The sequence below is a fragment of the Phalaenopsis equestris genome, unplaced genomic scaffold (genome assembly GCF_001263595.1).
Source record: "Phalaenopsis equestris unplaced genomic scaffold, ASM126359v1 Scaffold000002, whole genome shotgun sequence".
NCBI classification, from domain to species: Eukaryota; Viridiplantae; Streptophyta; class Magnoliopsida; order Asparagales; family Orchidaceae; genus Phalaenopsis; species Phalaenopsis equestris.
The window spans coordinates 53,829,580-53,845,026 of NW_018164444.1; the positions used below are offsets into that span (position 1 = coordinate 53,829,580).

General features: G+C 31.6%; 2 protein-coding genes across 2 annotated transcripts in view; both read right to left on the reverse strand.

Annotated features, from left to right (window-relative positions):
* LOC110022488 (flap endonuclease GEN-like 2) overlaps window positions 1-546 on the reverse strand; it is a 42,701-nt gene extending 42,155 nt beyond the window's left edge. Inside the window, exons 1-2 of the mRNA XM_020721488.1 lie at window positions 375-546; window positions 122-276 (exon numbers count right to left, since the gene is read on the reverse strand). Coding sequence (XP_020577147.1) covers window positions 122-276; window positions 375-442 — 223 coding nt within the window. The 5' untranslated portion in view covers window positions 443-546. The remainder of the gene's footprint in view (window positions 1-121; window positions 277-374) is intronic.
* A 2,173-nt stretch (window positions 547-2,719) lies between these two features.
* LOC110037639 (dTDP-4-dehydrorhamnose reductase) overlaps window positions 2,720-15,447 on the reverse strand; it is a gene marked incomplete at its 5' end in the record, with an annotated part of 25,410 nt that continues 12,682 nt past the window's right edge. Inside the window, 2 exon segments of the mRNA XM_020742341.1 lie at window positions 2,720-3,001; window positions 12,314-12,444. Of these exon segments, the coding sequence (XP_020598000.1) occupies window positions 2,876-3,001; window positions 12,314-12,444 (257 nt within the window).

Sequence of the window (15,447 nt, forward strand, 5' to 3'; positions counted from 1 at the left end):
TATATATATATATATATATATATATTAAGATCCTATAAAAACACTGTTCTTCAAGAAAACACAAAAGTAATAAGAAAAATAATATACTGAAAAACAAAAGAAAACATGGCGTCACCGTCACCTGCGACAAAAATGAGGCTACAATTCAAGGCAATGAGCGCTCTAAGCCTGTGAAAAAGAGTTTTAAGATAGGGCTTCTCCTTCGCACACGCCGACCTGCTTGCATTCTGAAACTGAATAAGCCAGCAAGAGAGATCAACGCACAGCCTCTTGTTCCTACACACACGGTGAGAGAAAAGACAGTATAAACAATGAGAAATGTAGCCCGGGGAATGAACGACAACAAAGGAGAAGAGAAACAAACGGAAGCTCACTGGAGATGGTTTAGGGGTAGGGTTTTCTTGCAGGATTCCAATATATCCCACAGATTCTTCACCCCCATGATCCAGAGAACAAGGAAGCAGATCTCTTTCACATTTCTTTTGAAAGAATTGATTGATTCTGCGGAGTGAATAGTTAGGGCGCCAATCCCAATGTAGAGCGAATTCAATTCAATTTTGATTTTAACGGGAAAATCTGGAAATCCTTCTCAGGGCCCTAAGCATATACAACGAAGGGTAAAGCGGGCCAGGCCGAGAGCCCATTCAGATATTTCCTTTTCAAACTGAAGACGCAGACCATGGACAATATATTAACTACCAGCCCATAAACTTCAGAATATATACATCATGTCACTATTAAAGCCGCTAATAGAAAACCTTGCTATTCGAAAACCTTGTTAAATGAGCTATGGACAAACCTTTGTTCGCATACATATATATATATATATATATATATATATATATATAAGAATTCATATTGGTTAGTGTGGTTCTGCAACTTTTATCATACAACGTTGGAGGAGGTTTGAAAATAACACCCTACATATATTTTTTTTCAATTTTCAACTAATCAATTTCATGTCAAACATAAACCGAACACGAACAAGAACATTTAAATCCAGTCGAACACAAACACATTGTTCACAAGCCAATTTCAAACACAAGAAATTTCAAACGAGTCTAACAGGAGCCAAGCTTGAGCTCGCTCATGCTCAGCTTCTTCACAACCCTAGTCCCAATATCCTAAACTAGCAAACAATACAATTAAACTATTACATAATTACAACTAAATTACATTCATGATACTTTCTTATTTCAAAAATTATTACAATAATGAATTTTTAATAGTATAATCATATATTTAACTAGATTAGATAATTAATCCGATAATTTAATTATAATATTATAAATATATATTAATCCTAACTTGATGCAAAACATATCAGGATATCGTAACATATTTTTTTGTCAAATAAAATATTATAAATACACATTAGATAGAAAGATATAAGAACAATGTATCTATTAATCTATAAATCTATTTGTTCTACATTTCGTCATATTTATAATTCCAGTAATATAGAACGCGGTATTTATTAATAGAATTTTTAAAAAAATTAACTAAAAAATAAATTTTCAATATGTGATTAAATCTTCATTCAATTTACCTTTTATCAATTTTTTAAAAAACTTCTTATTAAATAATAAACAAGCTTGAATATAAACAAATAGATCAAAAATTCAAACTTATTCATTTAGGTGCTAATACTTAACGGAATTTATATAATTTATATTTTATAAAATACATCATAAATAAATTTGAAATGAGTGACAATCTAATTGTTCATCAAATATTATAATTGCTTTTACCCGAGTTCTATTTTTTATTATTTTTATTTTTGTTAAAAGAAATGGCCAGGCGACCTCTAACTGCCCCTAATATACCAATAATTCAAGTACCATTTTTTTAAGGGCAACTGTGTCAAAGAGGATTCAAACACCCTGACCTGAAGAAAATTTGACATCCAGACTCCGAATGTCTGGAAAACGGCCCGGATGCACTGAAGAGGACGGACGCGGAATCCTCTCCTTCTCCGCTGCATCATCCAGGTCGTTGTCTGGACATCCGGAGTCCGGATGTAAAATCTTTTCACCGACTTAAGAGGTCTTATACTGTGGATGTCAATCAACTAATCGGGATAAGTTTACCCCAAGTTTTATCTATCAAAATCATTTGATTTGTTAGGACTAAGAGTCTGTTTAGGACAGCTTATTTGGCGCGGTGGATTTTTAAAATCGCACCTATACTGTTTGGGTAAACTGTGTTTTGGCAGGTCCAGCGTTTTGAAAACACTAAAAGTAGCGTTTTCACACCTTATTTGGCGCGGTGGATTTTTAAAATCGCACCTAGACTGTTTGGGTAAACTGTGTTTTGGCAGGTCGAGCGTTTTGAAAACACTAAAAGTAGCGTTTTCACACCGCATCTATCTAGGTGCGGCGGCAACTTTCTGGCAGCGGTCTGACTTTTCCAAAAGAAATAAAAATTTCTAATAGCCACCACACATAGCTTATCAACAGATTTTAATCAGTTTATCAGTAGATTATTTAATAAGCTGCAGCTGCCCCAAACAGACCTAATTCTATCAAAATCACCTTAATTTTACAAAACTAACCGAATCAATAGGAGCATAAAAAATAAAGAACAATGCACTTTCTTGGATAAATATAATTATTAACTAATTTATTAATTATTAACAATATTCACTCATTTCAAAACAGTCTCAATAACCACAAAAAATTATTTTGATGAATAAATAGCATAATTGAATCGTAAGACTTTCAAAATATAATACAAGTCACCCCATTCATCTCCACCCTTGAGACTTTCAAAAAATGTGACAGAAATAATACATATTACAAGCATATTAAACCAACAGAATAACTTACATATTTTGATCATTTATTTATTTATTTATTTATTTCAAATTACGAGGTCATGAAGCATTTTCAAGTGTCAATTGGACGCCATATTTAAAAGAAATAGGATTGATCCGTAGTACCTCAATCAACCTGCCAATATCCATAGATATATCTGCGGGGGACTTTACTCCACGATTGATCTGAAAAACATATCTTTAAGATTGCAAAGTATAATTTCGTCAAACATTACATAAATACCACATAATTCATATGATGCGTTTTGTGTTTACATATCTAACATCTAAAGGGTCATATTTAAATCCATAGCACTCAAATCTTTAATATCACATAAAAAGCATCACATTACTTCAGCTATATAGCACCAAAGGGTTGTAAATGCAAATATAAAAGTTCAGATGTTGGATATGTAAATACATAAGAATTGTGTGGTATGTATGTAAATTTCTATTTGAATAATTTGACTACGTTTGAAGTTTGAGTTATGAACCATGAAAACGGTATCATGCTTATGGAAGAATATGAATAATGTAATTTAAGCATCATAATTAGAATCCAGGTTGTGGCAAATTTGAGCAATATTAATAGAGCTGCTAAACAACAACAAATTATATAGAATAAATTAGATCAAGAAAAAAACATCCAAAGAATCAAACATCCAACTTTGTATGCACAAAATTGAAACTTGTAAGAGAGAATTTAATTTGAGTGGTTAAAATCATAAGCGAAACACAAAATAATAATAATAATATAAGCAAAGAAAATTGACTTAATATGTCATATAAAATGCAAAGCGATATAGAAAACTTGTGTCCTAGCTTTGCACGAAGATTGCAAATATAAAAATATAAACGAAAAGAGGACGGTAGAAACCAAAGTTCTACATAAAAAGCCCAAAAAGAGCAAAATATGGTAAACCAAATCAAATAATCAATTATGTGAAGTAACAAAAATTTGTTCTCCTTCGTAGTAGGAGAAGAAGATATCACAAAATTAGAAACATTGTTTAGTCTCTTATAACTAAGAAATAGTGGATGGTGATAACAACGATCAGACGACAAAAATCTAGTAATGGTAGCCTAGAAATGGCGTTCAAGAGGTGAGGGCCCAAAATTACAATTTTGTCACTAGAGCTACTAATACTAAAATTACATTACATGTATTCATATTAGCTCTACTCAAACAAAGACTTTTAGACTCCAATGTAAATCTTCATAATTCAAGCTTTTCCTGAACTTTTTCTCTAGTCTTATCCACAAGAAGAATATCATCAGTGAACAGCATACACCAAAGAACATCCTCCTGTAAATATCCAGTAAGAGAATCCATAACTAAAGCAAAATAAAAATATGGGCTTAAAGTCGATCCCTGATGTAATCCAACTGAAATAGGAAAATATTTGGTCAATCCTCTAATATACATATCTTTAATGACTTGAATATAAGTTATTAGCTCTAATATACATATCATATACATATCTTTAATGACTTGAATATAAGTTATATCAACACATTTCTTATCTAAAACTCTCCAAATGATATCTCTTGGAACCTTATCGTAACCTTTGTCTAAATCAATAAAAATCATATGTAGATCCTCCTTATTCTCTCTGTACTTATTCATCAAACCTTTCAATAAATGTAAAGCTTTCATAGTAGACACGTCCGGCATAAAACTAAATTAATTATTAGAAATCTTTGTAATGCAACTTAACCTATGTTCAATTACCCTCTCCCATGATTTTAAAGTATGACACATCAACTTAATTCCTCTATAATTTGCAAAATCTAGTGCAACCCCTTTATTCTTAAAAATGAGGACCAAAATACTCTTCCTCCACTAGTTCAGCATATTTTTAGTTTTTAAAATAATATTAAAGAGTTTAGTAAGCCAAGAAACACTCAAATCTCCTAAATATTTCTACACTTCAATTGGGATATAATCAAGTCCTACAGACTTTCCACCCTTAGTATTCTTTAAAGTTCACAATTTCTTTTTAACTAATACTACAATAAAAATGAAACATTTTATTATTATTAACGATATTAATATCACTAAGGTAGATCGTATTTTCAAAAATTTCATTGAAAAATTTATCAAAATAACCCACCCACCCAGCTATACTGAATATTTTTTCCTAAGAAATTTACTTTTTGATTTTCATCTTTAATGAATTTTATTTGAGTTAAATCTTTACTTTTCTTTTCTCTTTGTTTGGCAAATATTTTTCACTATCTTTAGTAGCTACTATATTATAAAGATCACTAAAAGAAAAATTTTTAGTGTCACAAAATGTTCTCTTAGACCCCCTACAAGCTACTTTATATTTTTCTCAGTTCTCTAAAAATTTACATTTAAACCAATTTACTTTAAATTTTATCTTTTCTTGCAAATTATTAATCCCATCAACTATTTTTATTTATAGAAAATTTTCCTTTTAATTCTCTAAGTAATCTCTTGTCCCTTGTTTAATAATGTTTATTACTTTATACTACATATCATTTGTTTCTTCATGAACAACCCAAATCTTGAAATCTTGAAGTTTACTCCTAAAAATAATTTTATTTGTGATTTTTCGATGTCCTCATCTAATTTTATCATAAAGATTCCTACTATTCTTTCGTTTACAACTCTTCACAATAAAATCCAGGACTAATAATTTTATTTGTCTTATAGGTGCCCCCATCGTGTGAGTATACATAAGCAAAAAAAACGAAGAATTATGTTTGCTTATGAAGATTGAAATAGGTACAAATTTAATGTTAATCATAACGGGAAGAAAGCTAAGGAGATTATTCTTGAGACTAGGTTCCGGAATGGGGTAACTTACATTCCAAACATCACAAGCTCGATAGTAAAGATGCTAAGTCTAGTTGAAGATGATAAGTGGTTGGTTATGAGTTATATTTTCGATGCAATGGATAGAATGAAAGATGCAATCAGTGTTGCATTTGGTAGAGCTAAGAAAATAAACAATTTTTTTGTATTATTGATGATAAATGGAAGTGTCAACTTCGACAACCATTAAATCAAGTGAATGTTTATCTTAATCCAAAGTTTATTGACAAGAATAAGTGTAAGATAAAATTAAATAAACAATTGATAGAATGCTTATACATAGCTATGAGTAGGTTAGTGGGAGACTAAAAAGAAAGTATGGTCATAGATCATAACTTTCTACTTATAATAATGTTTTCGGTTGATTTGGCACTGAGTGTATCATCTACAACAAAAAAAAAAATCTCCAAATATGACTATAGCTGACGCGGGAGTTTTTCATCTCGCGGTTACTGTAGCAGCTAAAGTACCGCGAACGAGGTTACTGTAGCTACTACACTAACTGCGGATCCTTCGTGCCTTTTTAGCTTCCCACTCTCTCTTTTCACTCCCTTCCAAAAAGAGTTTCATCCCTATTCATTGCCTACCTTATCTACCACCTTCCACTTCTCTCCTATTTCATATTCCTTCCTTTTTCATCCCACCCCCTCTTTAATTATTGCATAGTCTATCTCTTAATCTCTCATATTTATATGTAATTTTCTGAAAACAAGACAGTTTTTGGATGAGTGGAGATTATGAGTTCTGCCTTTAAGGCGTTCTTCCCCTCTAGGTATTATACCCAACGATGAGAAGGTGCGTTGACTGTAACTTGTCCGAGGTAGTGACCGTCTCCAAGGGTTCGGGTGGTGCTCCAGCTGTAGCTCAACCCCAACAAAACATTTATCCTTCCGCAGTCCCCTCCGACCCCGCTTCCAGCAACTTTCAACCATTTCTAGGCTTCTAATCCACTGCCCAGTCGTCGTCCACCACTTCCACTTGCTACCGCCCACCTCCCTGCTCCCAAAAACCTGTTATCCACACCCTGTTTTCACGTGCCACCGCCGCCCCGAAGTCCGTGTCCAGCTGCGGTCATCCCCCTGACAACACCCTGTCGGCTGTTATACCATCATTGCATCCTCCTATTCCGCCCGTCTCCTCCAAACAATCCTTTAACATGCTGCTTAGTCGTCGTCCACCACTCTCACCTCCACCCTAGGGTGCGTTTCGTGTTTGTATTGTTGTTATTCTCCTATAATCAAGAGTCGGTGTTTGAAGTCATTTTGAATTTCAGCGATAAAATTATAATTTTCTATTATGGTTTGGGTTTTTTCTCCGGATCATTTGGTATCAAAGACAGTCCAACCCTAGTCCTATCCTAGGATTCCCTAAATCTGCCCCTGCCCAAACCGCCAACACCAAAATCTTTCAACCCTAAAACATCGATGAATGAATTTGAAGCTCCCTCAGCTCCGAGAGATTGATGCGGAAACTTTTCATCCTGCGGTACTATAGCGGCTAAAGTACCGCGGACGCGATTACTGTAGTTGCTACAGTAACCGCGAATCCTTCTTGTCTTTCTAGCTTCCCCCACTCTCCTTTTCACTCACTTCCATAAAGAGTATCCTCTTTATTCATTGCCTACCTTATCAACCACCTTCCACTCTAACATATTTCAAATTCCTTCCTTTTTCATGCCACCCCCCTCTTTAATTCTTGCATAGTCTATCCCTTAATCTCTCCTATTTATATGTGTGTTCTCTAAAAACCAAATAGTTTTTTGATAGTAATGAATTTTGAGTTCTCCCTTTGAGTCATTCTTTCCCTCCAAAAGCTGACGAAGACAAGATGCTCCGGCTGTAACTCGACCTAGGTGGTGACAGTTTCCAAGGATCTAGGTGGTGCCCCGACTGTAGCTCTACCCTGACGAGACATTTATCATTCGGCAGTCCCCTCCAACTCTGCTTTCAGCAATTTTCAAGCATTTCCAAGCCTCCAATTCGCCACTCAGACGTCGTCCACCACTTCCACTTGCTACTGCCCACCTCCCTGCTCCCCAAAACATGTTGTCTACTCTCTGCTTTCCCCTTATGCCGTCCCTAAGTTTGTGTTCAATTGTTGTCATCACCCTCACAGCACCTCGCTACCTATTGTACCCTCATTCCAGCCTCTTGTTGCGCCCATCTCCTCCAACCAATCCCTTGACTTGCTGCCCAGCCGCTGTCTACCACCCTAGGATTTGTCTACCACCCTCACCACCACCCTAGGATGTCTTCCGTGTTTGTATTATTGTCTGTCTACCACCCTAGGATGTCTTCCGTGTTTGTATTATTGTTATTCTCCTATTATCAAGAGTCAGTGTTTTAAGTCCTTTTGAATTTCAGTAATAAAATTATCATTTTCTATTATGATTTGGGATTTTTCTCTGATATCAGTAACTAGCTAAAACTTCAACATAATTTTCACTATTTAACTGATTTAATTTTTTTTTTGCATGATCTTATAATTGTAACTCAGATGAGTGATAAATAATGTATGGTGCATCGACCCTAAGTTTATAAGAATTAGTTGTTAAAATTCAAAGATTGGTTTGCAATACTACTAGGTATAAAAGGAATTGCAATCTCTTTGAGCAAGTAAATAATTTAAAAGTTTTAAATATATTAAGTATTTCATATGTTTTATGCATTTATTATGATTTTTTGTATAAATTCATAAAATAAAGATAAATCGGTTAGATCAAAAGTATTTAAATTATTTAATTTTCATCAAATACAATCTAAATAAATTCAATTTCAGAGATGACATTGATCCAATCAATTTATTATCTATTGATAAAAATTGTGAGTGATTGGTTCGACAAATGGAGGATGCTGGCGAGCTGCAATTTTATCATGAAATTCTCATTTGGAAAAAAATTGAGCAAGCTTTAGAAAATGTTGACAGAAGATGGTACTTGAGATTTAGAATCTCAAAAAATAAGGAATATTCATCCATGTTGAGAACTAGTTTTTTCTTAACCTACGTTCATTATATTTGCGCAAGAAGACAAAATTCTAACAAGAATAATAAAATTTTGAAGATAAGAAAATTTTACTTGAAGGAGAAAGTAATAATGTCAATGAAAAAGAAGATAATAAATAATGCATTTCATTAGTTCATTTTATGAAGCTTTAGTGTTGAGACTTTATTAATTTATTTATAAATTAAATCGTATATTTTTATTATGACTTTTAAGAGTTCTTTAACTTTTTCAACAAATTTTTAGTTTATAATTATTAAAACAATCTATTAGAATTTAGAGATTGTCAAAAATTTGAATTTGCATCATATTTTTTTCTATTCTACCTCAAACTTTTTGCCATCGAATAGATATTCAATGCTCTATAACCGTTAAGGAAATGCACCATTATATTTATTATATTTTATATGTTACAAGTGTTTTAGTAAATAAAAGTTTCGCTTCGCTTTGCAATTTGAAACAAGAGTAAACTCTTGTGAGTTCTTTGCGCTTTAAAAACGCAAATTCATTTATCATGTAAAAGAGAAAGTGGTTTAATTTGTAAAATTATTGTAATAATTACCCAAAAAGAGATCAAACAACAAACAAAGGGAAATCATTTAATATAAGATATAATTTTTAAATATTTATAACAATTTTGTAGTTACAATATTTTTTTATTTTTAATAAATTTTAAATTTACTTTATATAAATATTTTTAATGAGGCGATGTTGAGATAATTAGTTGGATAAGGGTAGCTCAAGTATGAAAGCTCCTCGAACCTAATTCACAAGCTATTTAACAAGTTGAGCTTGAAAAACCTCATGAGTTGGCTTAACTCGATTACACCGGTAAACATAATTCAACCTAATTGAATTTGCGGATTTGATTGGGATAATTTCACTAATCTTACGATATAATATGCATCAAAAAGTATAATTAATTCGAGTTTGAAAATCAAACTTAATTAAAATTGATATCATAAACATCATTCCACAAACAAGACAAATCTTGCAGCGGCACAATGTTAAAATCAATTTTTTCATAAATTGTATCATCATTTAATCTTAACAAAATTGCACATCATGTTATTTCGAAATTGAACTTGATTGCATAATACAATTGATGATCGAATAATCTAATCAATTCTAGTAATTTTTTAGTTTTAGGGGATTGTACAGTAAAATCCAAATAATGCAATATGATTTAGTTTAAATTAATTAAAATATTGTGTTATGTTAAATTTAATTTGAGCTCGATTCTCTTGAGTACATGCTTGTCATCTTAGTCTCTTCAACACATAAAAATATAACAATAAAAAACTCAAAAATTAATAAAATAATTTGCATTTTGAAATCTAAATCTTTATTTCATTTGTAATAATCAAGCTACTCGGACCATTCATTTTCTTCAAGTCATGTACATTCCTCAATGTATTTTACTCATGATTTGCTCTTTCAATCTTTACTGGAACTGTAAACACTCGTACACGTATAAACCTTATTTAAACAACAGTATTTAAACCAAATTGCGTGTGTGATTAGGAAATTATTTAGTATAAACTTAAGCTTAATGGTTTAACATAGAATTTCGTCTCATGACCATTCATGAACTATTATTTAGTATAAACAATTACCTAATTTAACCATACATGATTCTTACATTGGTGTATTTTTAATAAACATTAATTTGACTTTCCCTTAGCAATTAACACAGGTTTGTACTCCCAACATGAGAGATTTTATAGTATTCTTTAATATATAAAGCTATTTATAAAGCCTCATCCATTATTTTTTTGTGAATTGTAATGTAGTTCACTCAAAATTTCTCTCATTAGATCATCAGAGAAAAAACAATTGCAATAAAATAATTTAAAGACAAATAGTATTTAGCTATAAGGCCTACAAACCTGACATTGTACTCAAATACACCAGATTTATCTTCGTTACAAGCCTTACATTGATCATACAAGTAATCATTAAAATCACAAAATCATAAATATTAATCTTTAAGTTATATTTGATTTCATCCCAATAAAATTTAGCAACAACATTGCCAAAAAGATTGAGCATAAAATTTGATTTAGCACAACCAACTCTATCGAAGTAAGGCACATTGAACTCTTCAAAAAAAAAAAAAAAACACTCAAATCATCCACCCATCTTAAAAAATTTATAAGATCATCTCTCTCATTGAATGATCTCACAATAGTTTCAATGTATTCATCTAAAACTACAACCTGCCATGTCAATGGATAAATAGCATTTTCTGTTACTTTTATTGACACAATTAATATCCCATATTTTGTTGATATAATTATAATTGATGCATCATGAATTAGGATTTGGATATCGTAATTACAAACCACTAAATACTTATTTTTACATTCTTCAGACGCAAATCAATAAATATGGGAGAGTTAGAACCCAAATGATAAAGTCATGACCGAATAAATTTAGAAAAAATCAACAAAACAATAACCCACACAAAATCAACGAGCGATTACAATTCAATCACCATAATTAAAATGTTAGCTATATCAAACATGAATAGCATCAAGGGCAACAAAATTTTGTAGATGAAATTAGACAAAAGAAGGAATTTATTAAAATATAAAATTTAGACATCACATCAATGGGAGATGACTTCTCTAAAATTAGTTAATCATGTTTGTGCTACAATCAAACAAATCAAATATCCAATTTGCATAAGAAATTACTAAAAAATGAAAGAAAGAAAAATTAATAAATCAAAATTGTTCAAATCATTCACTAAAGACAAACCATACCAAATAACAAAGCCAAACAAAATTCATTTAAATCATTTATTCTATCATGTCTAATGGGTTACAAACTTATAAATCACCATCAAATACAATTTAAGAATATGTTGAACCCCCAGCTCAAAGTTAAAAAGATAAGTTCAAAAATCAAGCCAAGTTTAGGTCAACTGATAACTTAAAACCTTTTTAATAAGAGATATTTCCATCCTTCCAATAAAAAAAACCTAAATCAAACTTCTTATTGGTTAATGTTGAGGTTTTTTAAGTAAAATTATGGTCAGCACATGAAAACCCAATGTGTCAACATGAACCTGCCATAAGTTGATTGTTTCTCTTGTCAGGTTAGGTTGTGTTTAAGCTTCATCAACTCAACTTCGGGTTGGAGTTTTTAATCAAATTAAAAAAAAATAGGATCGTAAGTTGAACTAGATGTAAGAACAATTATTGTCATCAATGCTGATGGGCAGAACACCCCCAGTGTCATATACATCAATTCTATCATAACAGATTGACCATTCTGACGGTGGATTAATGCATAAAACATACTAAATATTTGTGCATTTACATAGGTAGCACACAATTCTTATGTATTTACATATTTCACACCTAAACTTTCATATTTACAAACACAGCACTCTAAACTAGCACTATTACCACTTATTAAAAGTGAAATACACTGTTAATGCATAGATTTAAAGCGCCAGAAAGTTTGCGTGAGATACTTAAATACATAAAATTTTGTGCTACGTGTGTAAATTTCTCAAAATAAAAAAATTATTGATGTATTTAAATATGCGATTCTTTTCCTCAAGTGTTGACCTGAGTAGAATATTTGGGTGTATAAACATTACTCAAATAGATATGGATTTGTGAGAGAGTGGTTTGTTACTCACAGATGAAGCAGATACAGGCTTGATCAGTGATCGATCATATCCTCGATAGTCTGCAACTGCTTCAGCCATCTGTAACCTCGACAATCTATCAGGTCCACCAACATTTAGAACTAATTTGATTTGATTTCCATCTGTGAAAAGAACATGCATGGCACTTAATCAAAACTTGACAACATAAATTATCACAAAAAAACTATTGATTATACTTCTTAAGGAGCTATATTAAAACCCCAGAAGTTTTTTTTTTTTTTTTTTAATTAAAACCAGAAGTCATTCAATTTGCTAGTCATTACTAGGGCTGTCAAAAATGTTCTTCGTTCATGAACAGCTAGTGTTTGGCTCGCTACGGAGCTCATGTTCGGTTTGTTCAATAAGCAAATGAGCAAAACACGAATATTTTTTTTGGGCTAGGTTTATAAACAAGTTGAACACAAAAAAATCTTTATTTGATCATGTTTGGCTCGTTATTTTTCAAATAAATCAGATAAATTTATTATATATGTATATATATTAAAAACAAAATTGCAATTATAAATCAGAAAAAAATTAAGCTACTCAAAAATTAAAATCCTTACATCTATTAACCATATAATTTAAATATATGATATATTAATATGTTATATTAACAAATAATAAAAAATAAAACCTCAAACACTGTTAATTTGGCTACTCTATCCCCCCATTCTGCCAGAACCAAAATGCAGTCATTATTTGCTCTTTCATTTTCTAAGAGAGAGAACTCGACGCCTTTGCAACTCTGCTTGGGTTAGGACTCTTCACTCATTTCCATTTTCATCGCAACGCAAACAAAAGCCTAGGAATCGACGATCATCCCTAGCATACCTCGCTGGTAGAGAACAAGATAAGAATGCATCCATCTCATTTTTGAGTAGTGGCTTGTAAGTAGTGACTAGCCTCTATGAACTTTTTGGGGGTGTAAGTGAGCCAAGCCGACTCGTGAGTTGGGTCGATAAGTGGCTCGTGAGCTAAGCTCGATGAGCTGATAAGCCAAGCTCCCAAGCTCAAGCCACGACTAGACACGTTAGCTCGTGAGTCAGTTCCTTTAAAAAAATATATATTAATATATAATATACTAAAAATATATAAAATTTTAAAAAAATTATCTTTAAATTATTAAATATGTTAACAAAATAATATTTTATATTTTATATAAATAAATTATTATCATTTATATCCTTATTGTTCATTATATTTGTTAATATTAGCTTAAATTAATATTATTTTTTATCTTTTATGACAAATTGGCTCAAGAATAAGCTCGAACTCGTAGACTTAAGCTCGACCACGACCTTGAGCTCAAACTCAATTAATTAATCAAGCTCAAGCCGAGGGTTGCTCAAGCTCGGCTCAACTCATTTTTAACCCTAGAACTTTCTTCTACTCTCTCTTCTCTCAATTATATTACTATTATTTATAAAATATACGATCCCCGTGTGAGGAATGCCATGTGAATGGCTTCATTCTCGATGTACCATGTGAATTGCTTCATTCACAATCCAGAATTTTGTGTACCAAACTGCCAGCCATTTTAGGGTTTGATTTAACGTGCAACAAGTCATATATTTTGTCATATTTTCATTTCTAGTGATGCTAAATGAATACAGAAGCAGAGCTGCATAGGCAATGAGGGTTGGTTTGTTTTTTGTGATTTTTGTTAAGGCTGGTGGGTTACTTAGTGACTTATATTAGTGTATATTGGTTCATACAACGTTAGTGCCTTACCTTGCATTTGAACTGAGCATTGAGTACGAGTGTTTTGAAATTGTGATTCTAGGGTTTGCTTTAGTTGATTTTTTTCATAGATGTGATTAATTTTATTTTATTTTTGTTTACGCACATTTATCATATGTGGTGAAATGCTTGTTTTCTAAGACTTTCATATTACTAAAGTTATTTGGTTTCTTATGTTTTTGTGGTTTGAGACTATGAACAATTCCAACAATTTCTTAATTGCTTTTGTTGGGAATTGATCCACTGAGAAATCGATGATTCTTTATCGACTGTTGTTGACTTGTTGTGACCTTGTGGGCTGTGGTCATGGAACTTTGATTTTGTAACTTTTAATTTTTGCGATTGGGCGAAAAATTGAATTTTTTTGGTTGCTTGCTGACATTGTTATCGTTTTGCTGGGGATTATGAATCATTTTTAGTTTACAACATTTCAGTATTCACTATCACTGAGTTTAATTGTAATTTTATCTATAAATATGTATTTTGGTTATTTTTTGTAATAAAATTTTAGTTAGAAATTCTTATTTTAATTGTAATTTATTGTAATTCTTAATTTGATGAAAATAAAAAAATATACATTTTTTAAATTCATTTTTTTATATATCTGTTTTCACAAATTCAACACTTTTAATCTTAATTTTTGAGCTAAAGTCAACCTGTAACAAATAAGTCATTTCGAACGTTTCAATTCAAACACAAACACAACATTACTGAACAAATACGAACAGAGGCCGAATTCAAACACAGGTATTTTTAAACGAGTTGAACACGAGTAAACTAACATTTAAATTTAAACAAAAACACAATATTACCAAAAAAAATACAAACACAAGCTGAATTTAAACCCAATTATTTCTTAACGAACCAAACACGAGCGAGCTGAGCATTTACACCGCTAGCCATTAGCTATAGCTCATAATCTCATGAATCTTTTTAAACATTAATCGACGAGAACCTATGGACAGTATCCCTCCTGTTATAAAGAAGCATTTTTATCAAACATAATCTATTGTAGAAACTGATGAGAATGTGTCGGTCAACTTTTTCGATTAATAGATTTGAACATATGAATATGAAAATAATTTTTGAGATTTAATTTAAATATAAAAGATATATAGTTTGGGTTTTGAAAGTAGTATGTTTTAATTTTTGAAAAATGAGACCAAATGGATCTCATTCGTCTAATAGTGCATAATCGTGTCCGATACCGCGAATACTACACCCTCCCGAAAGATAAGTGTAGACCTCGGCGATAGACCCAATCCTGCAAACTAAGAGATTTGTGACATCTGTTTGGTCTGCGAACCTTTTTATGTATGACCGACAAGTTCTCCTATCTAATACAAAGATTAAATAGGGTTTATTTTACCTGGGCTCCAAGT